This window comes from Thamnophis sirtalis, unplaced genomic scaffold (genome assembly GCF_051295495.1).
Source record: "Thamnophis sirtalis isolate CommonGarterSnake01/CBP01778 unplaced genomic scaffold, rThaSir2_p1.2 scaffold_14, whole genome shotgun sequence".
In the NCBI taxonomy this organism is placed as follows: Eukaryota; Metazoa; Chordata; class Lepidosauria; order Squamata; family Natricidae; genus Thamnophis; species Thamnophis sirtalis.
This window is the reverse complement of record NW_028261394.1, coordinates 16,841,256-16,868,857: the sequence shown is the minus strand read 5'-3', so window position 1 is coordinate 16,868,857 and position 27,602 is coordinate 16,841,256. Positions and strand designations below refer to the sequence as shown.

The window sequence follows — 27,602 nt, the reverse complement described above, 5'->3', positions numbered from 1 at the left end:
AAGGGATTTCCTGACAGTGAGAACAATTCATCAGTGGGACAGCTTACCTCTAGAAGTTGTGGTTGCTGAACTGAAGAAGCTTCTTGGATGAGAAGCCAAATGTCTTCAAGGAAAAGCAAAGTAAGTCCAGTTGCCTTTTGAAAAACTTCCACCAGGGGAGGTTTTTAAGAAGAGATTGGACAGCCATTTGTCCAGAATGGTATAAGCATGGCATAAGCTTAAGCAGGGGGTTGGACTAGAAGACCTCCAAGGTCCCTTCCAACTCTGCTACTCTGAATAAGCCAACAGAGAGGAATATTTGCAACAAACACCTCAATGTAGTTCTTACCATTATGTTCACACCTGAACTGCTGTCAAGTGCTAATTCATCCCAGGTGATATTAATATACACATCTCGTCCCCATTTTCATACTAAATGAAGTAAACAATTGCTCCAAGAGCCATCAGGAAATAAACTTTAATATACTGGGGAGGGAAAAAATATCAACCCAAACTTAAAATCCAGGCACATTATGTACCCACATTGGAGACGTCCCAGATGACAGTGACATTATGAAATGTATCTTCAAGTTCCGAAGCCCGAAGGGAAAAAAATGAAAAAGTAACATATGGTAAAGCCAACAGGGAGGCAGATTTCCCATCCAAACCATAAAAAACATACAGCCCTTTTAATGGCCAATTATTGTTTGCATTCCAGCTCGGATCTGCATTTGCATCAGAGCGCCATATGTCAAAAGAAAGGTGTGGTGCCACAATGGATGAAGGGATCTCTCGGTTGGCCCTCCTGTGCACTGCTCACTTGGCACTCAACCATCTCGAATCCTACATGGCTTCTAGGGCAGGGATGGCAAACCTTTGCGGCACTGAGTGCCGAAACGTTTGTGCAGAAACGTCGCACGCATCGGAGCCCTGCTCAGAAAAAGTCACACTTTCGGATTTCAATGCGCATGTGTGCTTGACAATCAGCTGGCCACTGTGCATGTGCAGGGTGATTTTTTGGCACTGCTGCACACGTGAAGGCTTTGTGCTCTAGAAAACACAAACTTCCGGCTTCGGGCATTTCTGCGCACCCAAGAACCAGCTGAATGGAACGCATGCACAGGCTGGTTTTTGGCACTGCCATATGCGCAAAGGGATCACCCTCAGGAAAGCTGAACTTCCAGGTTCTGGAGCACATGCACACCCAACAATCAGCTGGCCAGTGAGCATGCCCAGGCCGGTTTTCAGCACTGCCATGCTTGCAAAGGACAGCTGATCGACACGTGCATGCCACACACCCGGAAGACAAACGGGCAAGGCCATGCATGCCAGGTGACATGGCTTTTTGTGCCACTTGGGGCACATGTGCCATCGCCATTGTGTTTCTAGGGCAAAGGCAGAACTTAAATCTGAACAGAGGAGCACCCCTGGCTCATGCCTGCTCAGCAGTTGGCAACCAGGGCTTCTAAAAATTGCTCTAACCTGGATGTGTTTTGACTGCAAATGAGGATTGAAAGAAAACCACACAGGTTGCCCTTGTAATTTAACTAATTAATTACAGTTAATTCCAAAAGGCCCCATTGGAAATTCTAGTTTCCGAAAAAATCCCTGCAGAATACAAAGAGCTGAGGAGTTGGATGGGGAGATATAATTTTAAAGGAAAAAAGTTTGGATTTTGAAAAGGAGCAACTTACTGACATGCAATAAACCCTTTGCTTAGTTTCTACAGGTAGTCCTCGACGTACAACCACAATTGGTGGAGCATTCAGAACATGAGCAAGGAAACTATGCTTTGCTGTGATTTATGTTTATGCCTTTCCACCTTCCTGGAAGTGGGGAGCGTCTTAGAAGAGAAGAGAATGTAAATAAGATAATCACAGTAAAAGATCTCTCTCTCTCTCTTCTATCTCTCTATCATCTCTCTCTCTCTATTTCTCTATCTCTGTCTGTCTGTCTGTCTGTCTGTCTGTCTATCTATCTATCTATCTATCTATCTATCTATCTATCTATCTATCTATCTATCTATCTATCTATCATCTCTCTCTCTCTATTTCTCTATCTATATCTATCTATCTATCTATCTATCTATCTATCTATCTATCTATCTATCTATCTATCTATCCATCTATCATCTGTCTCTATCTATCTACCTATCTCTATCTCTCTATATCTATCTATCTATCTATCTATCTATCTATCTATCTATCTATCTATCTATCTATCTATCTATCTCCTATCTATCTATCTATCTATCTATCTATCTATCTATCTATCTATCATCTATCTATTTATCTCTATCTTTTATAATCTACTTGCCTGCCTTCCCATCTGCCCATCTGCCTACCTACCTACCTACCCATTCATCCATCCATCCATCCACCACCCACCCACCTGTTTCCCTGAAAATAAGACCTCCCTGGATAATAAGCCCAATCGGGCTTTTGAGCACATGTGCCTTCCCCCAAAAATAATCCCTCCCCCAAAATATTCCAGCAGCAGCTCTAAGGTGACCACGCTTGCTGCTTCCTGCACCTCAAAAATAATAAAACTTCCCCAAAAATAAAGCCAAGTACTTATTTCAGGGGTCAAAAGAAAATAAGAGCCTGTCTTATTTTGGGGAAAACATGGTATCTATGTTCTATCATCTACCACATACCTACCTGTCTATCCATCCATCCATTCCATTCCATTCTATTTCTATTCTATTCTATTTTTTATTCTATTTCTTATTCTATTTCTTATTCTATTCTATTCTATTCTTTATTCTATTCTATTTTTTATTCTATTCTACTCTATTCTACTCTACTCTACTCTATTCTATTTCTTCTTCTACTCTACTCTATTCTATTCTATTCTATTCTATTCTATCTCCTATTCCATTCCATTCCATTGTATGATGCATATACTACATAATCTATAGGAATATTGCTTAGTAAACACCATGGGGCCAAACAAAATATGACATTGACCCTTTTTTTCTGGAGGTCTTTTTGGTAGAACCACTTTATCACCCTCTAACTCTTAACTGATGGAGCCATTCCAGCAAAATCCGGTGACCTGTTACTTTGTCAATGGCAAAGCTAAATTCATACAACATGCTAAAAGCTAGAACAAATGCACCATGGTTTTACAATAAAAAAAATTGAAGAGAGTTATTTAACCTCTTTTTGAAGACACCATTCAGGTGATAATTAGTTAGTGCCATGTTCCAATAAAGGCAAAGAGGAAAAGTTAAGAAAAAAAAACCCTTGTTCTTTAGGCAGCAAAGAAATTCAGTGAATTTGATGTTGTTTCAAAATCGTTTTGTTCAGACACAGAATGAAGTTAGAAAAGATATGCTAAGAAGGACAAAATTACAATTGTCATTGTTGAGAAGGATTTCTGTGACAAAAAGGAATGTTTTACCCAGACTGTTATTTCTGTTCTAGAAAATAACTATGTTAACAACTGAGGTATCATTTAAAGAATGGCAGAAAGATATATCTAAATTTGTGTGGCAGGCAAAAACAAAAATACAAACAAAAAAACCAAGGCAAGATGCTAAGAAAGAGAAAGTTTGTGTTTACGGTACCTAATTTAAAATTATAGTTTACAGCTTGTTCTTTAGTTTGGATAAGAGAGTAGGTGAGGGTGAGAATTAGAAGGTCATTGGAGTTAGGATATGATTTGATGTTTGGGTGCCATAGCTATTTATGATATGACAAAGTCAAGGTTAATACAGAATTATTTTAAAAATTATTTGGTTAGACATGCTATTTTGAGAATATGGAATAGATATAAATCCACTTTGTGTCCAAAAATATCTTTCTAACTCTTACCAGAAGAAGCACATTATAGAAGAGAAATGATAACTAAACACAAATAATTAACTTAGGGTGACATACTGTAATTTTCTCAGCCTGATTTAAAAATAAATCAAGAGTATGCTTTACTTCAGAAGGATGTATAAGTCAATGGTTTTCTTATATATTATATACTTATAGACTCTTAAACACAAGCACAATCACTCCACACACACGCGGAAATGTATAACTAGTTTTTCTTTTTCTTTTCCCCTAATTACTTGCATTGGGATTATTCTTTATACTATTTATGTTGTTTGTATTTGCTGTCATGTGATTGCACCAGTGAGGCTAAAATCAATTTCATTGCATTTATTTTGTACAATGACAACAAAGGTTATACTATACTATACAGCTCTCTTTTATACCTTAAATCAAGATAGAGACGGGGCAACTGGATGGAGCCGAGCATTTGTTTACTGGTTGCTCTTCCTGACACCTATGTGGAGTTCACAGCAGACAATTACTCATTGCACCAAGAGAGAAGAACATCTGGCACTACCTAGGATTGAACTTTCAACATTAATAGTGGGAAGCAAGCATCTTTACCACTAGGCTATCACATTGCTCTTTTTCTTATATACAATTATTAGAAAGATTTAAAGTACATAAAATGACTTTTGGTTTTGAATATTGTAAGAATGAATTTGAAAGAATTATATACCAATGTAGTCATGCCAGCCACATGACCATGGAGACATATCTGTTTCAAAGCCGAGCTGGCTCCTCGGCTTTGAAACAGATATGAGCACGGCCCCCTAGAGTCGGGAACGGCTAGCACATATGTGCGAGGGGAACCTTTACTGTTACCCTTATCATCTTTGTTGTTCTTTTCTGCACTCTTTCCCTTTTTGTTTGAGATTTTTGGTGTGAGACAGATAAGCATAATATTATGATATACAGGTTTGATGATTAGAAAAAAAAACAGTAGATAAAAATATAAAGTGACATCACTGCAGAGTGAGAGGTCAATTTAAATTTATGCTTATAACTGATGTAAAAGAAAATTGAAAGTAATTTGAGTATGTTTTCTTTTGCCTTTGCTCTATACTTTTTTGTTTTGTTTTGTTTTTCTTAGCTTAATTAGTACTATCTGCTAGGTTTTTTTTAAATCTGTTTAGTGTAAAGAAACTAATAGAGTTACTTTATTAAAAAGCAAATTAACATAGATTACTGGGGAGTTTTCTTGCTATCTGTGTTTATGCACACCTGCATAAACAATATATGTTGTTTCAGTCTTCAAGTGACGATGATAAATATATGAAATAATATGAAATAAACAAATAAAAGAATCTACCTGTAACTTCCCCACGGTGTTTATCTGGTAGGGCACTGTGACACAACATTGTGTAGGAAGGGATTGGTGGTCTCCCAGATGAAATTCCATATCTACCAAACCCTAGCCCCTGTGGAAGCATGGACATCAGTCACCCTACAGAAAGGACTTCACAACAGAATTATTGACCTATCCACCACTGGATGGCAGAAAAGGATTCCAGTTTTTTTGTCTCTATGCTGCCATCCAGTGGTCACTGGAATTTTTGTAGTTTAGATGCAGCTGTCTGTGAACTATCCCAGAGCTATCCCAAAGAAGAGGTGATTAACTTACTCTCCAAAGCACTAGAGAGCAGAACAAGAAGTAAGGGGTGGAAGCTTGTTAAAGATAAATCTAACCGAGAAGTTAAGAAGAAATTTTCTGACTGTGAGAACAATTAATCAATGGAACAGCTTGCCCCCTGAAGTTGTGAGTGCTCCATCACTGGAGCACTATTTTTTTTCTTAGAATATGTGCTTAAGATAATAAATTCAGTTGAACTCCACTCCAATATGAAGCAGTACAGCTTAGTGCATTTTGCACAGCTTCATCTGAAATTCACTGGAAAGAAAAATAGGGGAAAGAGAAGGAGAAGGATGCAGAGAAGAAGAAGGAGGAGGAGGAGCTGGAGAAGAAGAAGAAGAATGTTGTAATAGGGGAACTTCAAAGAAGAAGAAGAAGAAGAAGAAGAAGAAGAAGAAGAAGAAGAAGAAGAGGAGGAGGAGGAGGAGGAGGAGGAGGAGGAGGAGGAGGAGGAGGAGGAGGAGGAGGAGGAGGAGGAGGAGGAGGAGGAAGAGGAGGAAGAGGAGGAAGAGGAGGAAGAGGAGGAGGAGGAGGGAGGGGGAGGTGAGGGGGAGGGGGAGGGGAGGGGGAGGGGAAGGGGAAGAAGAAGAAGAAGAAGAAGAAGAAGAAGAAGAAGAAGAAGAAGAAGAAGAAGAAGAAGAAGAAGAAGAAGAAGAAGAAGCAGCACCACCAGCAGCAGCTAATTAAGGTACAAATTTAATCACCATTCCCCACATGGAAGAATAATTTTTCACTGTTCATTTGCTTGGTGTAATCTCCAAACTGGCACAGAAAAAGCAATAACCTATAAATCCGCTCCGATTTGTTCCTTTAATATTCATATTGCATTGAACTACAGCTGCTTCCTGCTGCTGTCTATTACAGCATGCAAAAGTGTCGATAAAATATTATGAAAGACAAGATGTATTTGCTGCGAGGTGGCATGTGGCCCGTATTTATTTATTTATTCATTCATTCATTCAAAGGGACAATAAAAGTCTCCCAGAAGGTTCCCTTTCTCTGTCCCTGATGGGGTGATGATTAATTACCTTGCCACAAATGGACGGGGCAGAAGGAAATTGACACAGCCCTGATTAATTAACTTTTACTTTTTTTTAAAGGGAGATAGTTGCTCAGAAAAAATGAACAAAACTAAGTGAATTGTTCCATGAATTATGGAAAGTCAATGCCATTGTCAGATCCAATATGGTGAGGTTGGAACTGTTTTCAATGGATCAAGGTTTAATCCAGCTAAACATCAACAATAGTCTACAAACCATTTTGCTTCTTCGAGTCATACGCTCGAGTTTCTCAACCTTCGCCATTTTAAGTCATATGGACTTCAATGCCCAGAATTCCCCAGCCAGACAGAATCTGGATCAACTAGATCAATTAAACACAACCACAATCACTCCACACACACATGGAAATGTGTGATTAGTTTTTCTTTTTCTTTCTGTTTTTCCATAATTACTTGTATAGGGCCTATTCTTTATACTATTTATGTTGTTTGTATTTTTTGTCATGGATTGCACCAGTGAAGCTAAAACCATTTTTTTCTGTATACGTGATGTACAATGACAATAAAGGCTATACTGTGGTGTGCTGTGGTGTGCTGTGCTCTACTACACTACACTACACTACACTACACTACACTACACTACACTACACTACACTACACTACACTACACTATACTATTCTGGATACTGAATGTGGAGGGCAAGAGATGTCACCTTCTTCTTCTTGGCCCTAAATGTCAGATAGCAACAGTGAAATCTCCAGAAAACCTTTAAGGAGAAAAATAGAATAGAAGAGGATAAGTAATCATGTGAGATGCTTGCGTGCTATTTAGTCCAAAGCTAGAATAGATTTAAAGGTGTGGAGAGAGACATAGGGATTTTACATTGAATCCTTTTTTGTCTCTTTTTTTTTCTTATTGTGAGTTCTTAATGAGGAGGTGATAAGCCACCTGGGAAACCCAAGGGAAATCATCAAAACCATAAAAAAGCAAAAGAATATTTTGGACATGTGATGCAACCTCCCAGAAAGATATGGCATCCTTCACTTAATCCTCCAGGGAAAGATTGAAGGGAAAGGAGGTCTAGGCAGAAGAAGAGCATCATGGCTTCCAAATCTAAGGGACTGGTTTGGACAAAACTCAGCAGCACTTTTTCATGTGGCTGTTGATAAAAATAAGATTGCCAACATGATCACCAACATCTGATGATGAATATGGCACATGAAGAAGAAGAGTTCTTAACACAGCTCAACTCAGGAAGAGAATTCTGCTAGATCATCACTTGCTTCAGGAATAGAAAGATCCCAGAGTGATCTTCCAGATTGACCTACCAGAGGCTCCTGCCTTGGACAGCGGGTTGAATGAGAAGACCTTCAAGGGGTCCGTTACAACCAAATAAAGGTGAATATATGTGTCCCAGGATAATGTTGCAAGATCCAATCTGGGTTGGTCAGTAGGACAAGAGGTTATGTCTTCTGAGCTTTATTTTCCTTCCAACCTCTAATTCTATTATTCCAATCTGCTGTGAATCCATATAAACTGAAGAGGCTAACACAAGAGGCTCACCAAGTCCTCCATCCATGCTATCAAATTTCAAGCCTCTCTTGAACATACATTGCAAACATATGCTGTATGGTAACCTGTGGAGAGTCTCGTGCTTGTGTTTCCATCAGCAGCTAGATTAAGATATTAATATTAAGATATTAAGGCATGCATAGAAATGGTCCCTGAGGATGGGCTTCAGCATGAGTCCAAAAGCTTCTAAGACATCTAAGATCTCTGGTCCTGGTGAGAATAGGATAGGATAGGATAGGACAAGATAGGATAGAATGAATAGAATAGAAAAGAATAGAAAAGAACTAGGAATAGAATAGAATAGAATAGGGCGCATAGAACGCTGTTACCTTCCCACCAAAGATGGTCCCTATTTTTCTATTTGTATTTTTACATGCTTTTGAACTGCTAGGTTGGCTAAAACTGGGGCAAGTTAATGGGAGCTCACTCTGTTACACGGAGGTAGGGATTCGAACCACTGAACTGCTGACCTTTCTGATCGACAAGCTCAGCATCTTAGCCACTGAGCCACCGTGTCCCAATTAAGTAGGAAGTCGAGGGAGAAAACAGAAAGAATGAAAATATAGAAGCAGCTACTTCGACCCCTAAACCATGTGTTTTGAACTTAATATTTCATGGTGGTTTCCATTTGCATGACCAAAACAACAACAACAACAACAACAACAACAACAACAACGTAGGTTTGGATTGATACAGAACCCTGAATTTTGTGAGAAGAGTTGTTGTTTTTCTTTTTTTAAAAAAACCCTGCCCAAACACATACATTTATGTTCATCTTGAGGAGAACTCAACACACTGCCCAAGACTTCTTTTCAATTTCACCTCCCTTTTCAAATTATAGATAACATTTATCTGAAAAGGCAGTGTCACCAATATTCCCGCCTGCAAATATTGCATTTCTGACACTTTTTCACACAATTATGCACTGCAAGATGAGAAAGTGTTTGCAACACAACCTTACAATCCTATCTCCATCTCCCTCTCCTTCACGTAGGCTCACTGCAAAGCTCTGTAGATGATTGCAAGTAAAAAAATAATTATAATCATGATGTTTTCCCCTCGTTGACAAGGACTTCAAGCAAAAGATGCTTTCCCACTGATTATAAAGAAGTAATGAGTTAATTTAAGCAACATGTAAATAATAATCTGATATCTACATGGATCATAATGTGTTGATAAAAATATTCGTGAATGTGGTGTTTAGGTATTCTCAGGTATATTGACAACTCCTCCAGGATAAAATTTCACTCAGGGGAAAAAAAAAAGAATAAAAAAATTATTTCCATTGCTTGGAAAGACTAATTCATTTCCTTATAAAAGATTGGAGATGGGGAATGTGGAACTATTTTTTTAAAAAAAATAGAAAGAAAGAAAATATCAATCCAATGTGACAAATGCTTGATTCACATGACTCCAGTCAATGCACTTTTATACATACCCAAAATATCTGTCAGTGGCAAGCAGATGAAATATCCATATCAAAAATGATAAATCTCAATTGTTCAGAATCCTTATGTTTTCTGTTATGGCAGTTTTTGTTTTTCAAACGCTGGACCTCAATTATTTTAAAAATCTGCATTTTCAGTTTGTCCACAACTACTGTTATCCATTACAAATATGTACTTCAAATATTCATGTTTTATAACTTTGTTTTAAAATTTGCTATCCCTTACTATAGTACTTAAAATGAACTGCAATACACTAAGGGAAGCACTAGAAGAATGGGATTATTTTTTCCCACCTGATAAATTGTAAAATAGATTACCTTTTGCAGGAGAATAGAATAGAACAGAATATCAGAATGGAATAGGAATAGAATATCAGAATGGAATAGGAATAGAATAAAATAGAATAGAATATCAGAATGGAATAGGAATAGGGATGGAATAGAATAGAATATCAGAATGGAATAGGAATAGAATAGAATAGAACAGAACAGAACAGAACAGAACAGAATATCAGAATGGAATAGGAATAGGGATAGAATAGAACAGAATATCAAAATGGAATAGGAATAGAATAGGAATAGAATAGAATAGAACAGAACAGAATATCAGAATGGAATAGGAATAGGAATAGAACAGAATATCAGAATGGAATAGGAATAGGAATAGAATAGAACAGAATATCAGAATGGAATAGGAATAGAATAGAATAGAACAGAACAGAACAGAACAGAATATCAGAATGGAATAGGAATAGGGATAGCATAAAATAGATTATCAGAATGGAATAGGAATAGAACAGAATATCAGAATGGAATAGGAATAGGAATAGAATAGAACAGAATAGAATAGAACAGAACAGAACAGAACAGAACAGAACAGAATATCAGAATGGAATAGGAATAGGGATAGAATAGAACAGAATATCAAAATGGAATAGGAATAGAATAGGAATAGAATAGAATAGAACAGAACAGAATATCAGAATGGAATAGGAATAGAATAGAATATCAGAATGGAATAGGAATAGAATAGAATAGAATAGAATAGAATATCAGAATGGAATAGAAATAGGGATAGAATAGAATATTGGAATGGAATAGGAATAGAAATAGGAATAGAAGAGAACAGAAGAGAAAAGAATATCAGAGTGGAATAGGAATAGAATAGAACAGAATAGAATAGAACAGAACAGAACATCAGAATGGAATAGGAATAGGGATAGCATAGAATAGAATATCAGAATGGAATAGGAATAGGAATAGCATAAAATAGATTATCAGAATGGAATAGGAATAGGAATAGGAATAGAACAGAATATCAGAATGGAATAGGAATAGGAATAGAATAGAACAGAATATCAGAATGGAATAGGAATAGGGATAGCATAAAATAGATTATCAGAATGGAATAGGAATAGAACAGAATATCAGAATGGAATAGGAATAGGAATAGAATAGAATAGAATAGAATAGAATAGAACAGAACAGAACAGAACAGAACAGAATATCAGAATGGAATAGGAATAGGGATAGCATAAAATAGATTATCAGAATGGAATAGGAATAGGAATAGAATAGAACAGAACAGAATATCAGAATGGAATAGGAATAGGAATAGGAATAGGAATAGGAATAGGAATAGGAATAGGAATAGGAATAGGAATAGGAATAGGAATAGAACAGAACAGAACAGAACAGAACAGAATATCAGAATGGAATAGGAATAGAAATAGAATAATAGAGTTGGAAGGGACCTTGAAGGTCTTCTAGTCCAACCCCCTGCTCAGGGAGGAAACTCTATACCCTTTCAGACAAATGGTTGTCCAATCTCTTCTCAAAAAGAAGAGATTCAAATAGATCACCAATTCTATTCGGACTAAATATCTGATCCCATTCTAATCTAATTTGTTTCAGCCCAGTTTGGACCACTAAAACTCAGGCAAATGAATAGGTTTGGACCAGAGATGGTATTCAGCAGGTTCTGACCAGTTCTGAAGAACCGATAGCAGAAATTTTGAGTGGTTCGGAGAACTGGTAGATACCACCTCTGACTGGTCCCACCCCCATTTATTCTCTGCCTCCTGAGTCCCAGCTGATCGGGAGGGAATGGGGATTTTGCAGTAACCTTCCCTTGCCACGGCCACCAAGCCACGGCCACCAAACTATGCCCCCAGAACTGGTAATAAAAAAATGGAATGCCACCACTGGTTTGGACACCTCCATGTTAGCCAACTTTATTCAAATGTCTTTTTCAAGAAATTATTCAGCTGCATTCAAATCTATCCAAACTGATTTGAATCAATTTGAAGGACTGAATGTCTTATATTGCGATTGTGGGTGCACCTAGGTACACCCACGTTACACCTATCCTCCGCGAGCTGCACTGGCTTCCTATTGGTCTCCGAACACGCTTCAAAGTGCTAGTCATTACTTTTAAAGCCCTACATGGCATCGGACCTGGCTACTTGAGAGACCACCTCCTGCCAATTACCTTATAGACCAATTAGATCACACAGATTAGGCCTCCTCCGGATTCCATCGGCCGGTCAATGTAGGCTGGCGACCCCCCGGGGGAGGGCCTTCTCTGTAGCTGCTCTGGCCCTATGGAACGATCTCCCCGTTGAGATCCGGACCCTTACCACCCTTCCGGCCTTCCGTAAAGCGACGAAGACCTGGCTGTTCCGGCGGGCCTGGGGCTGTTGAATTGTCGGGCCCCACCCTAGGTTGTGATTGTTGTTGTAATTTTAAACTGCTGTTTTATTTTTTGTATCCCCCTTCCCTTTTTTATTGTAAGCCGCCCGGAGTCTTCCGAGAGTGGGCGGCATACAAAATTAATAAATACAATACAATACAATTATACAGGTTTAATGCATATCTGTCCGTACACACAAACACACACACACACACACACCTCCTACAAGATCAAACTTATCCAGAAATTTCCTGCAATTGTGAATAAGTCAAGACTGAACTCCAACATCTCCTGAGATGTTTCAATTTCAATTTTTTCTTATTAAAAAAGAACAACTAGATTCTTCAAATGTAAAGTAAATGCATACAGATGCAGCTTTTCATGATCTCAATCAGTGGTGAAATTCATTTTTTTTACTACCGATTCTGTGGGCGGGGCGTAGTGGGCATGGTGTGGCTTGGTGGGCATGGCAGGGGAAGGATACTGCAAAATCCCCATTCCCACCCCCCTCTGGAGCCAGCCAGAGGGGGCATTTGCCGGTTATCTGAACTACTCAAAATTTCCACTACCGGTTCTCCAGAACCTGCTGGATTTCACCCCTGATCTGGATCAATTTATATTCTGCAGGAAAAAGTAAAAGAGTCAACCTTCCACTCTTAAAAAAACAAAAAACCTTAGAGTTATTTATGTGTAATAAGCCAGATATTCCACTTAGTTCTGAAAGTTTATCAAGGGGATGGATAATTTGAAACACAAACCATGTTCTCTTCCCTCCATTCCAACATGTATGGGGGGTTGATTTAGAGTTGTCAGAACATGGCTACTTAAGAACAGGTTGCGATTCAAAATATTTTCTGTCAGTAATATGGTTGGTTCCCGGGGACTTTTCTGCCTTGCCACCTTTCAAAATGATCTCATCTTTGTTGTGTTGTTTTCATTTTGCTTGTAAGCTAAAATCCCAGGGCAATGTAGTTTATTGTTTTAATATCTCTTTGACACACAGCAAAAATATCCCACTGCGGCTACTTATCTGCCATATGTATTTTTGTGAAAGAAATATCAACACGAGCAGAACTTGGAAGGAGCATGCCGGAAGGCTACAAAATGCTGGGCGGTAGCTGGATTGCCCTCCAGAAGAGAAGCAGCTCAGGCCATGTTATAACAAAGGAGGGAGAGGGAGAAAGGTAGGGATAGAGGCAGAGGGAGAGAGAGATCATAATCCAAAAAGCAAAAAGAACTAGTTGAGGTAGTCCTGGACTTACAACAGTGACTGTTTAGTGACCATTTGAAGATATAACGGCACTGGAAAAAGTGACTAATGATCATTCTGCACAGTTACAACCATTGTAGCATCTCCATGGTGATGTGATCAAAATTTGGAGGCCAGGCAACTGGCATGTACTTATGGCGGTTGCAGTGTCCTAGAGTTGCAAGATCAGTTTTTTCGACTTTCTGACCAGTAGAATCATACATGGGCAACATTAGAAGGGTTAAGCCCAGTGGTCCCTGGCTGGAAGGCCATCATGGAGGCAGATTGGAGGGAGAGGTGGCAAATTTCCTTGAAAAACTCTGTGGCTTTTTCCATATCACTGGACTCATTGGATGGAGTTAAATGAACCTGAAAGGAACTTAATTTAATAACGCTGTACAGATGTGTTAAATCTGACAGCATCACTCTAGTACTCTCATAAAACCCTTCCTTCCTTCCTTCCTTCCTTCCTTCCTTCCTTCCTTCCTTCCTTCCTTCCTTCCCTCCCTCCCTCCCTCCCTCCTCCACCACCACCACCAAAACAAGTTTCTTCCTTCATGTTTCCATGTCAAAACAAATTCCTCCCTTTCTTCCTCCCTCCCCCTCCCTTTCTTCTTTTCCAAAAACAAATTCATTCTTTCTTCCTTCACACACCCCTTCTTTCCTCTCTCTGTCAAACAACTTCCTTCCTTCCTTCCTCCCTGTCTCCATGTAAAAACAATTTCTTCCCTCACTCCCTTGCTTCCTTCCTCCATCCCCTTTATTCCTTTCTCTCTCTCTCAAAACTAATTCCTTCCTTCCTCCATGTAAAAACAAATTCCTTTCTTCATGCCTCCATGTAAAAACAAATTACTTCCTCCCTCCCTCCCTCCTTCCCTTGCTTCCTGCCTCCTTCCCTTGCTTCCTTCCTCCATCCCCCTTCCTTCTTCTCTCTATCAACATTTTAACTTACTGCACCTGTGTATCACTTGCCAATTGCACAGTAGCAGATAGGACGGCATTTCAGAGGGTCAACATCAATCATTGGTTGCCCCCTCCCTTCTTTGGAAGAGCTCTATAGCTCCTGCTGCCTTAAGAAAGTTCAAAACATTCTTAAAGATCCATCTCATTCTGGGAATCTCCACCCTTTTTTTAACTATTACCATCTGGCAGATGGTACCAAGACAAATAGGCTGAAAAACAGCTTCTATCCCAGGGCAGTAACTATATTGAAGTCTATGCAGGGGTGGGTTCCTGCCAGTTCTAATCTCTTCTATAGAAGAGGTTCCACAAATCTACAGTGCCGTTTAGAACCATATCCAGCTCCCTCCCCCTGCCCGTTCGCACATCATCAAGATGAAGAGTGAGAGGAGGAATTCTAGAAGGTGAAGTCCACAAGTCTTAAAGCTGTCAAGTTTGAAAACTCCTGGTTTTTTTCCCCTAAAGGTTTAGGGGTGCAAGGGTCTTGTAACTTGACAGCTTTATGACTTGCGTGATTCAAATGCCAGAGTTTCTGAGACAACATTTTGGTTGCTAAGCAAGAGCATTGTTAAGTGAGTTTCACCAGATTTTACAAGTTGTCCACGCCCACCCAGTCACATGACTGCCAAGCCACTCCCACTCAGTCACATAGCTGGCAAGCCACTCCTACCCAGTCACATGCCCGGCAAGCCACTCCCACAAAGCAGGCCACACCTACAAAAGAGTTTCTAAAAAGTTTTGAAACTCACCACTGATTCTATGGTATAGTGCAATATCAGGTTTTCAATTTCAATTATATAGGATGAGAAGGATGTGTGTTTGTGATTTTATTTTTATATTTATAATGTACCCTGAAGATGGCATTTAATTTCATTGTATGATGTGCAATGCAATAAAGTAAATTAAACAAAACAAAACAACTTCCTTCCTTCCTTCCTTCCTTCTTCCCTTTCTTCCTTCCTTCCTTTTCCTTTCTTTTCCTTTCCTTTCCTTCTTATTGAAACCTATGTGGAATTTTAGCCAGCCACAAATGCAGTAAGTAATTATGCCAATTGCAACAGAAGCATTGGATTGGACCCCACAAACTTTGTGTTAAAAGTGCTAATTATCTCACGTTTCACTCTATTTATTTTAAGGCAAAACAACCAAGAACCTCAAAGTCTGAGAGTGGGCCCATCCAATGAGTGAGCGTGGCCTGAATGGGTGGGAAGGAGTGGGGGATGGTGACCAAATGAATATTGCTAATTAAAACTGATGAAATAGAATAGCATTTGAAGGACACAATAGGCTGTAAACTGACTTCCTATTAATTGAACTCAGTGTAATGACATATCAAAATGAATAGCTAGTGATCTGGAAATTCATTTAGACCATTAGTTTAATTACAGAAACTGATGGAAGTTTTCACAATTATGTAAAAGGACTAGAGCAGATCTAGAAGCTCTCTCACCACCCTTGTCTTTATTTCTTCTTTCTCTAATTCTTTTTTTTTCCTTATTGGGTCCTATCTGTAGATTTTGAGATCGAGAAGGGCTATTAATGGCAGATCAGTTGAGGGAGCCTAGGGCAGATTCATAACACGGTTGGAAATAATTACTTTCAAAAAAAGAAAATGAGTCACCATTTCATATTTCCCATAATGCTTTGGGAGCGATGCTCTGTTGAGTGCTCCAAGGCATTGTACAAAGTAGAGGTTGTGGCCACAGAATTCAAGGGCAGCATCCTTCTGATCATAGGAGACATGGTGTATAAAGTGGTACCCAGAGGAGCTTCTGTCTCTGAATATGTATCCTCTTAGGTTCCCACGTCTCAGTCTCATTTGTTCAAAGATGTCCCACACATTGCATGACAATGTTATGCAATGATGGTTGAGTCTTCAAGCTAGCTACTTCCTTGCCTGGTGAAGAACGTCTTCCCTGTCTCTTGTTCAAAGACATCTGCACCTCACTATCTCTCAATTGTCTTAGATTGTTGTATCATGTTTGGGTAATTAGTTAGATTCACCATCTAAGACTGGTGGAAACACAGCAGAGCTGGGGGGTGGCGCAGTGGTTAGAATGCAGTATTGCAGGATGACTCTGTTCACAGCCTGGAGTTCGATGCTGATCAGCTCAAGGTTGAGGCAGCCTTCCATCCATCTGAGGTTGGAAAATGAGGACCCAGATTGTTGGGGGCAATAGGCTGACTCTGTAAACTGCTTAGAGATTGCTGTAAAGCACTGGGAAGCGGTAGAGAAGTCTAAGTGCTATTGCTAAACTTAATAATTAATAATTAAGTTCTTAATACTGCTATTCTGTATTAGGTTTACTGTATTAATATACTCTATTAAGTTTAGCAATACTGCTATTGCTAAACTTAATAATTAAGAATGATTAAGAACTAAGAATTATTAAGGTAGCACCTAAGAATATGGGCCCTTCCGAGCTGAGTGAGTTAGGACTTAAGAAGTGCAATAATTGCAATATTTCCAGATATTTCCAGTTTCTCAAAATGATGCTGAAAGCCATCTTCCCTGATGTTAAATGCACAACTTTTCCACTTTTTTCACTCTACTTTACAATGGCACACCTGGAAATCTGCTTCCACCTCCCTCTCTGATCTGAAACAAAGAAATCTGTTTGGGCTAAGATAAAATCCAATTTTGATTTAATTACCATGTGAACTAAAGGTATATGGCATTGAATTAATAAAAGTTATGTGATCCACATTCTAGGTTTCAGGGAAGCCTCCTGAAGGAGAAAAGCAGCCCAACGGGCAACCCGGAAGTCTGTTCCCCAACTTTCAGTTTTCGTGTTGGGCTGATTTTCATCCTCTGGAGACTTGCCCTCCTGAGGGAAAAAATGGCCCAACATGAAAACCGGAAGTCAGAAAATGGGCCTCGGGGGGTTGGCGAGGCCGTTTTTGCCCTCCCCAGGCTCCTAGAAAGCCTCTGGAGTCTGAGTAGGGCAAAAAATGGGTCCACCGTGCCATCGCACCCCAAAAGCTGGGGGAGGGTGGGAGATCCTCCAAGGTCCCTTCGAGCTCTATTCTATTCTAATTCTAATCTTATTGATAATGCAGCAGATTCTGTATTGTATACCTTGACCAGTGGTGGTTTTCTGAGAGACTTGTTGGGGAAAAAAGAAACGAGTACAGAAAGGAAAGGGCAAAAATATCCAGATGGAGGTCACAACTGCAAGATTCATGTGAGAAAAGGCCACTATTCTTATTTTAGTTTTTACTTTTTGATCTCTCCTTCCTGCAGACCCTCCTTGAAATGAAAACAAAGGGCTTCACAGCAGAACAGGAAGGGGAGTGGTAGAATTAGACTATCTCTTCGATAAAATATATTTTATGCACTGAAATAAGACAAAAATTGATGATTAACTGATAGGACCAGAGGTGGGCTTCACATAGTCATTTGTCAGTTCGCCCAGAATTGAAAATGTGAGCTCACGTGACAAAAAAAACCACGGCAATTATATAGGACGGGATAGTACCGGAGTGGGTGGGCGGGCGGCCCCAGCCACTGCTTGGTATTATTGGTTCCCCTGAACTGGTCCAAACTGGCGGCAGCCCATCTCTGGATAGGACCTTGAAAATGGAAAGTTTTGATTGCCTCCCCCTTACTTCAGAATTCTTTCTGCATTGAGCAGTGGTCTTTTCCTGTAATGGATTCTACCCAGTGATGCAATTCAACCAGTTCTATCCGGTTTGGGCAAACCGGTAGCGGCAGCAGTGGGGAGTTCCGTCCACCCACCCGGACGTCATCATGTCCCGTTTTTTATGCTCTGCGCATGCAGACGGTTCTGCTCATGTGCGGAGGCAGAGTGCTGCAAGCAAAGTGTGCGCTTGCACCGCTCCCCTTTGTGAACCAGTAGCAAAGGTAAGTTGATTCCACCCCTGATTCTACCTATGAAAGGGGAGCTTGTATGAGTCAGAGGAAGAGATTTAGGATAGCCACGCCCTTCAATCTCCCAGGGTATATTCATTAGGGTGAGAATAATAAAACTTTAGCCTGGTAAGATTCTGTCTATTGGGCGTAAGCAAATAAAGAACTGAACTTTGGCTGGATTTTTGTTCTTAGGCTGGGCAGACACTGCTCTAAGCCTTGATTGTTTCAGCTAGCAGTTTTTTATTTTATCAATTCTGTTTCATTATGAATGGATTGATTGATTAGTTTTGAGCAGGTTTTGGACATGAGAAGCATGCCAATACATTAAATTTCATTAAATAAATAAATAATTAGGTGTCCTGGATTGATTATTACTTAATTTGAAAGGTGGCCTCTAAGGCAGAACACTCTTAAAATTTGCCATTGACAAGTGATACAATTATTCACATAAGTAGCATAAGACATAACATCTCTTCATTGTAGTGAAGCATCTTATTCACAACACTTCCTATATTAGTGGTGGTGAAGCTATGGCACGCGTGACAGAGGTGTCACTTAGGACCCTGTCTGTGGGCACGCATGCCAGCACCCCAGCCCAGTTCCATCGAGGGAGGGAAAGAAGGGGGGAGAAAGAGGAGAAAGAGAGAGAGAGAAAATAAGAGAGAGAGGGAAAGAGAGAGGGAGGGAAAGAGAGAGAGAGAAACAGAGAGAGCGGGAGGGAAAGAGGTAGAGAGTGAAAGAGAGAGAAGGAGGGAGTGAAAGAGAGAGGGTGGAAAAGAGAGAGGCACAGAGAGAGGGAGGAAATAAGGGAAAGAGAGGGAGGGAGGGAGAGAGAAACAGAGAGAGTGGGAGGGAAAGAGAAATAGAGATGCAGAGAGAGAGAGAAAGAGAAAGAGGGAGGAAAAGAGAAGGAGGGAGGGAAAGAAAGAAAGAACGAGGGAGGGAATGAGAAATGATATTACAGAAGTTTTTCTTTTTTGTTGTTGCTAAATGTAATATTTCAAAAGCAGGAAAAAATGAAGTTTGCATTGTTTATCATTATTTTAGGTAGTAAAATCTCATTATTTAGGTTTAATTGCCATGTTGACACTTTGTAATAAATAAGTGGGTTTGGGGTTGCAGTTTGGTCTCTAAAAAGTTCACCATGACTATCCTATATGATATCATAACTGTTTCACTTTTATCAGCATTCTTATAATCATACCACAGTCTGTCAAAATGATCTTCTATGACCTTAAATGCACAACGTTCCCATTTTTTTCAATCAACATTTCCACTTTTTTTTTACTGTACTTTACAATGGCACACCTGGAATTCCAACACCAGCTCCCTACCCACCCACCCCATCCCAGACCTGATCCGATACAAAGAGGACTGTGATAGTGGTGAACATCTGTAGCTTGGGTGTACGATGAGGGTGGAGGTTCGTTCTCTGAGCTTGTGGGTTGGTTTCCAAACATTTCATTAACAGGCTGGGTAACATCTGCTGAAGATGCTACCTAGCCTGGTAATGAAACATTCAGAAATCAACCCACAAGCTCAGAGAACAAACTTCTACCATACAAAGAGGTTTGTTTGGGTTAAGATAAAATCAATTTTTGATTTAATTGCCATGTAAATTAGGTAAAGGTTCCCCTTGCACATATGTACTAGTCATTCCCAACTCTAGGGGGCGGTGTTCATCTCCATTTCAAAGCTGAAGAGCCAGCGCTGTCTGAAGACGTCTCTGTGGTTATGTGGCCGGCATGACTCAACACCAAAGGTGCACGGAATGCTGTCACCTTCCCACTAAAGGTGGTTCCTATTTTTCTACTGGCATTTTTTACGTGCTTTCAAACTGCTAGGTTGGCAGAAGCTAGGACAAGTCACTGGAGCTCACTCCGTTATGCGACGCTAGGGATTCGAACCGTGGCACTGTCGACCTTTGTGATCGACAAGATCAACTTCTTAGCCATTGAGCCACTGCGTCCCTTTTGCCATGTAAATTAAAGGAACATTAAATAGAATTAATAAAAGTTATACCGGTCCTCTTTATAGATTGAAAAGTTTTGTTTCAATGTGATGTTGAACCTTTCATTTGAGAGGCATCCTAGAGAGGCCTTAAGGATATCCATGTTTGCCTTTTAGAGGCATCCAGCCAGTTCTCCTTCTCACCTCTCCTTTTCTGAACCCTGGATGGGAAGTTTATGTGGTGGAATCTGGTGCTGGGTTGCAGGATGGAGAAACTCATTCTCAAGTCAATAATAGACAAATCAGCTGTGAGCCTTTGTTCTGTAGAAAGAGGCCCAGAAGGGATCCTCTCTAAAATATTAACAGGATTTATCTCATAGTTATGCAAAGTGTGCTTTAGTCTGGTAAGATTTCTGTCTATGGACCAAAAGCAATGAAGAAACTACTATGAACAATTCATCATGTTGTTTTTGGTTCCTTGAACCTGACAATCTTGGATCCTTACCACTTTTTTCCACACCTTGCAGAAAGCCAGGGAGACCATCTAGAGGTAGGATTCTCCCAGTTTAGACCAGTTCAGGCGAACCAGTAGCTCCGATGGTCAGCTGGGAGCGAACCGGTTTGCTCCCACTAACAAGTGGGCCTGCTTGCCCACCCCTGTGCTTTACCTACCTTTATCTTCTCAGCTGAGTTGCGTGGCACAGTGGATTGGCATGCCTAAGCTTTTTTCCTTCCCAAGCAGTAATCCAGAAGGTAAGTCTTCTCTAAACTGTGCATGCGTGCATAGTGCATGAAACATGCGCTCAGTGAACTGGTTGTTAAACTGGTAGGATCCCACCCCTGAGATTACCCCATCTCCAACCTTTCACCTGCTAGATATGTCAGACTACGATTGCTATCTCACCACGCAAAGTGCACAGCCCTCTTCTAGATGGAGGTAAGAGGTTCTACTGCATATCCTCCTTAGTAGGCAAGACACCATTCACTCTCCACTTTGAAATTGCAGGTTTCTTAGACTTCATGTTCAACGTAGTCCAAGAACTGGGTCTTTCTGAGGACATTTCCAAGGCAATCAACAAATCAATCAGGAAAAAGGTAGCTGGAGTATTGGCTTACTTGTGGAGGTGTATACTAGTGAACTGGGGGCACTGTACATGGGCGATCCTTCTTGATTTGCCTGGCACAGGAGCACCCTGCCTATGAAAGAGAAAGAAAGAGAGACAGAGAAAGACAGAAAGTGTTTTGAGATTGGGAGCACATATATGAAAAAAAAATATTACAGAGTTATGCAAAACCAAAATAGCTTTTTTGACATAGTCAGTAAGTTATATTTGCTCTTCTGTGTGGGCAAATCTACCTCCCAATCACCTGCAGCAAAAGTTCCCATCCTAACACTTTCCCCACCCCCACAATTTGCACCTAGAACAGGGGTCGGCAACCCATAATTCTGGAGCCGCATGTGGCTCTTTCATCCCTCTGCTGCGGCTCCCTGTCTCTGGTCAGCTCCACAATTGATAAGGCTTTCAACTAGGACAGATAGAGGAAAAAGGATGCTGTGCTAGCAGGCGACTCTATGGTCTTCTAGTCGGCAGAGGAAAAAGGACACTGTGCTCGGAGGGGACTCTATGGTGGTGGAACCGGACTTCTGGTTGGCTCCAGAATTGAACAAGGGGCTTCCGGTTACAACCTTTGAGGGTCTTTGAGTGTTTAAGGTTGCTGACCCCTGATCTAGAGTGACCAAAAGATAAGAGACCTGAGATTTTTAGCCCCATAAATACCTGAAACTTCTCAGATTGAAGAAGTCTGGTCTATAGATAGCCTGTCTCTCACCCAGTATAAATACTTTCATTTTTACATTAAGGAAGATCAACCCATCCCAGCTTGCCACCCTGAAGCAAACACACAGTAGAGTTTGGAGTTGTGCAGCCTTGCTTAGTAATTGCATTCTTATTTTCCTGGCATTAGGAAGGAAACCATCTTTAGGAGTCATGGACACATCAGAAATATTAATACACATCTGTGCTGTATGGACAACCTGTTACTGGACTAAACTAAACCTTTGGCTGGGTTAAGCTAATCACCACGAAAAGTGATAAGAAAAGAAACAGAGAAAATATTTCCAGATTATGAGTCTCCCCATCTGTAACCTACTGTTTCCAGAAATTGAGAAGTTGTCGTTTTCAGAAAGAGGAGATAATAAAATCTACATTCATTATTGTATTCACCAGAGAATGAACAGCAAGTTTGGAACAGTCAGGAATAAAGAGATAAAAATCTTACTATTGAAGGATTGGCAGTGTTCCAGTTGATACTGTTAATGCCAGGGAAAGCCTGAGAAATGAGCCTCGTCTACATTAGAAAATATTCCGCTGAAATATTTCACTAAAGTTGAAGAGAAGGCTAGACAATCTCAGCTCCCAGTTTTAACTGCAAGGGCTGTTATAATACAACATTATTTCTTTCCAATGTGGCTATTTTTCACATTCTTCTCAGGTTTTTTTTTCTTTTTTAAAAATCATCTAAATATTTTTGAGCAAATGGGTTGCAAAATAGATTAAGTTGCCTTCTAAATACAGAGAAATTAACCCAATATTGTTTAATATTAGTTACGTTAATTATACATAGAGGTTTGCTTCCAACCATTACAAAAAACAAAGCTGTTGCCATTGTTTTTAAAAATGTAGTGTTAAAAATATTATCATACAAATGGTGTAAATCCAAGCTAGATTAACGGCTCTGATGGCAGTTAATGTGTTTCTAAAACTTCTGAGGAGCTGTTACAACCCATTATGGCTGAAATATTGGTGTATGAAAAATTAATAAAGCCAGCAGAAAATGGAATTTGGCATCTGTGCTAGCTATTTACATAGAAAGAATCACCCAGAATTAATTATGCCCTCTGTTACATTCTAATGAGTTTTTCATTAAAATGTACACTATTATGGAAACTAAACAAGGATTATTCAAACAAAAATGCCAACAGATGTTTTTTTTTTTTTCCCAAAGAAAAAGAGTGTGAGAGATTAAAATTAGTTAATTGTTTGTACATTTATATCTAGCGCAGGGTTAATCGAACCCGATTTATCATACCGTTTATGTATATTTTGCAAAGAAAACAATATATGTGGAACTATGTATTAGTGCTTGGCCAATATTTTCTCTGGCATGTTCTCCCCTCGGGCTGCTTCTTCAATTGAATGGAAAAGAAATTGTTACATTTTTAAAATATTCTTCTTTTTAAAGGAGACATTTGATCTCCTTTAAATTTGGATTGGGTTGACTTGTTCTCCAAAACACCAGAAGGTGTGACAAAAAGCAACGGGTGAAAGCTCATTAAAGAGAGAAACAACTTAGATTTAAGGAGAAATTTCCCAACAATGAGAATTATTAATGAATGGCACAGTTTGCCTCCTAGAACTCTGGCTGACTGGAAGATTTCAAAACTTTGGACAGCCATTTGTCTGAGATGATATCAAGTCCTCTGCCTTAATCAGAGGGTTGGACTAGAAGACCTCAGAAGGCAGGAGAAGAAGCCATGGAAGGAAACTAATCAAGGAGAGAAGCAACTTAGAACTAAGGAGAAACTTCCTAATAGTGAGGACAATTAACCAGTGGAGCAGCTTGCCTTCAGAAGTTATAGATGGTCCATCTCTGGAAACTTTTAAGAAGAGACTGGACAGTCACTTATCTGGAATGGAATAGGATTTACTGCTTGAGCAGAGGGTTGGACTAGAAGACTTCCAAGGTTCCAACTCTGTTATTATTCTGTTATCTATATATTTATATCAACATCTACATATACAGCCTTAGCTATGTTATCTATCTATTCATCCACCCGTTATCATTCCATCCATGAGTGGTATACAGGTACCTTCCCTACTAGCTCACAAAAGTCAGCCCGCATATGCTTTTGGCAGAAAAAGGGCCTAAATGGGTTGCCATAGAGCCTGCCACCAGTTTGGGCTACCTGGTCTGAACCAGTAGAATACCATCTCTCTAGCCATCCATCCATCCATCCATCCATCCATCCATCCATTTTTATCTGTGAATCATTAAGTGCTCTTATTGCACCTGTTCTATTTTGAAAATCGAGCCTATTTATTCAGATCTTCACAATCCTGTAGGACATATGGGAGAAGCAAACCCAGAGGCAGATGACATACACCAAATATTGTTCTTCTTTAGTTTGTCCCAATAATAACATAGCAGCTTTTCACTTTGATGCTTCGGTTACAGGCCAACCAACAGTTCAAAACACAAAGCCAATCACTTCTTAAAGATCAAGAGTTGCTTTCCCTGCTCCATTTCAACTCCCAGGGTCCTTCAGCTAAACCCGTCCCCATGGAACCCTCGAGTAATTCGTGTTAAAGTATTAATGTGCTAAGGGAATAGAGAACATCGCACTATTGAGGGAATATGGGAAACTGTGCCACGGTAATGCATGTACAACAGCGCACTACATATATTAATCATATTACCAACAACTGTGCAATTACTGTACTGAGTCAAGAGCATCTCTCAGGGGCAGAAGGGAAAAAGTGATAAAGGAGACCATGCTGCCAAGAATCTCAGTAGCTTGGAAGGGCAAATGTTGCAACTGAACAAAAAATAAAAATAATATGAATTGCCAAGCATAGCCTAATTGCCTTTACGAATGCTGGAAACAGCATCATAATATTGCTGCTCTTCCATCTAAGAAGAGAGTTACCAAATGACACATCTGTAGCTAGCCTGTAAGATCTTACTCCATTTTATGAAGATCAGAGTGTGTTGATAAAAAGTGCAGCACACCGGATAGAAAAATGCAGTATTGCAGGTTAATTCTGCTGACTGCCAACTGCTGGCAGTTCGATTGTCACCGGTTCAAGGTTGACTTAGCCTTCTACCCTTCCGAGGTCAGTAAAATGAGGACCTAGATTTTTGGGGGCAATAGGCTGACTCTGTAAACTATTTAGAGAGGGCTGGCAAGCACTGTGAAGCGGTATATAAATCTAAGTGTCGGAAAAACACTTAATCTCTCCCCTGGCTCAGCTGATAAGTGAGGAGAGCATGTGGCTTAGAGGTTAATACAACTGCCTAATATGTAAAAACAGCCCAAGTTTGAATCCCAGTAAGGGTATGGCTAGCTGATGAGAGCTAAATAGCTTGAAATAGATCTATACTAGTCTCCCCTCATTTCTTTATCCACAAAAATGTAACACAAAATGTTACATTTGTCATGTAAGCGACTGCCTGCAAAGCTCCTGGCACAGGGCTGAAATGCGAAAGGGAAGTAGTATGCTCCCTCCCATATTTGGGTAGACCAGATGCTTGGAAAAATACTTAATCTGGCTCAGCCGATAAAGGGAGGAGAACTTGGGCTGAGAGGTTAATATGACTGCCTAATATGTAAGCAGCCCAAGTTCAAATCCCAACAAGGTTATGGCTAGCTGATGAGAGAGCTTGAAATAGATCTATACTAGTCTCCCTTCATTTCTTTATCAACAAAAATATACACAAAAATGTATGTATGTATGTATGTATGTATGTATGTACGTACGTACGTACGTGTGTGTGTGTGTGTGTATACACTATCAAACATGGCCACTTGGACAGCTCTCCTGTGCTGACTGTTTATTATTCTACTCAAGTTGCCATCCTCCTCCTCCTTAAAAGAGAGGGGGCGAAAATGGGATAGCAAAATCTGTTTTGACTAAAGAACTGTATGCATTTTGGATGGGGGAGGGTAGAATTACAGCTATAACAAGGTATGCCAAGTATCTTGACCATTTATGATTATGTTCCAGCTTTGGAGTTGAATTACATTACACGGTTCCATTTTTGACTTTAATTGTCTGCTTCAAGTTGTCAAGTCATAAGTATATCTCACCACTGCATTGCATTAAGGGACTTTTCCCTGCCCCACACCTCTCTCTATTGATCTTGTCCTATGGAGTAATTTAACTCCATTCTAATTTTCTTCCCCTCACACCGGCTGACTCACCACCCAAGGAAGTGAGTTATGTATATTCAGGATGCGCGTCTTATGAATCGTGTTAAGGTTTACTGCCTTATAGCCTGTGCTGATGGAATATTTAATCAAAGAAATGAGTTGGCAGGGATGATGTACAATGTGGTTATGCCTTGTGGTGTGTGCCTTCACCGCCAATTGAGAAATGGGTGAATTTGCCATTCATCAGTGCCACACTGAAAGCTTTGTATAACCTTCTCCTCTCTCTCTCTTTCTTTCTCTCTCTCTCTCCTTAAAACTTATTTATCAAGATTAAAGATATTTTAAATCAACAGCTTCTCTGCAGATATATCATCTTTATTTCCAAAGTGGCTACATCTTTCATCATTTAGCCGCTGAAAAAGAGTCTCTCAACCTAAGCACGAAGTAATTTGAATTTTCCATGAAACACAAAAGAGAGAGAAAGAGAAAGAGAAAGCTAAAAGGATAATGTCAAAAGTCCAAAACACAATTGTCGGTGTTTCCTTCCCTTTTATTAACACGGTTATTTCGTGTTCTGCTGCTTATCATCAGTCCTTGATGTTGGAACCCCTTGGGATCAAGTCAGCCATGAAGCAAATTTAAAAATGGAAAGAGTGAAAGTGGCTTATTGTGGTCATAGACTAGCATAATTTTTTAAAAATTTTTTTTTAAAAAATCCTTCTCTTTTCTTTCTCTCTCTGCCCCTTTTCTTAAAACTATCCTTTTACTCCAGATGAGGAAGTTGGGTATATTTTTAAATATTAATAATATAATAGTTTTTGATATGGTCAGATGACTAAATCAAGAAAGATTGTATTGTATTGTATTGTATTGTATTGTATTGTATTGTATCCTATCCTATCCTATCCTATCCTATCCTATCCTATCCTATCCTATCCTCATTCTTGTGATAATATCAAAAATATAAATTTAATTTTTATATATTAAATATAAAACAATTTATTTTATTTTTAATTTTAGAATCATTTTTCTATGCTGAACATGTCTCTAAAAGAGGCTCCCATGAGAAATAAGATTTTCATTTTTAAAAAAGTAAAAATTCCTTGTTCTTTTCTACATCTTTTGAGTGTGGCTCCTGGTCCCCCAAGTCTCTTTTTTAACCTGAATGGTTTCTGGATAGATATGTCTGTATTATTCTGATATAAATGGGTTAATCACACCTTCTTAGTTAATAATCACTTTATTAGCCAAAGACGAGGGAAAGTTTAACAATTGAATGCTTGGGTTTCTTTCCCTAGGTATGAATTAATAATTGTATGAATTATACTAATAAGATTTTGGAACAATAATGTCTGGATGTTACCAAATAGCAAACTGACTTTCATTTATAATTCCCATTTAGCCAGATTAGAACTCAGCAATTTATTTTCTAATGAGTTATGTTCGAATTACCTGAGTGAGTTTGCAGTATACATCCACCATATTC

The 27,602-nt window shown here is 39.5% G+C and overlaps 1 protein-coding gene across 4 annotated transcripts in view; it reads right to left on the bottom strand.

The window, feature by feature from the left end:
• RBFOX1 (RNA binding fox-1 homolog 1) overlaps positions 1 to 27,602 on the bottom strand; it is a 722,992-nt gene that overhangs the window by 115,302 nt on the left and 580,088 nt on the right. For all 4 annotated transcript variants that reach the window (XM_087729108.1, XM_087729106.1, XM_087729107.1 and 1 more), the window contains one exon: positions 21,301 to 21,381. In XM_087729108.1, coding sequence (XP_087585234.1) covers positions 21,301 to 21,381 — 81 coding nt within the window. The remainder of the gene's footprint in view (positions 1 to 21,300; positions 21,382 to 27,602) is intronic.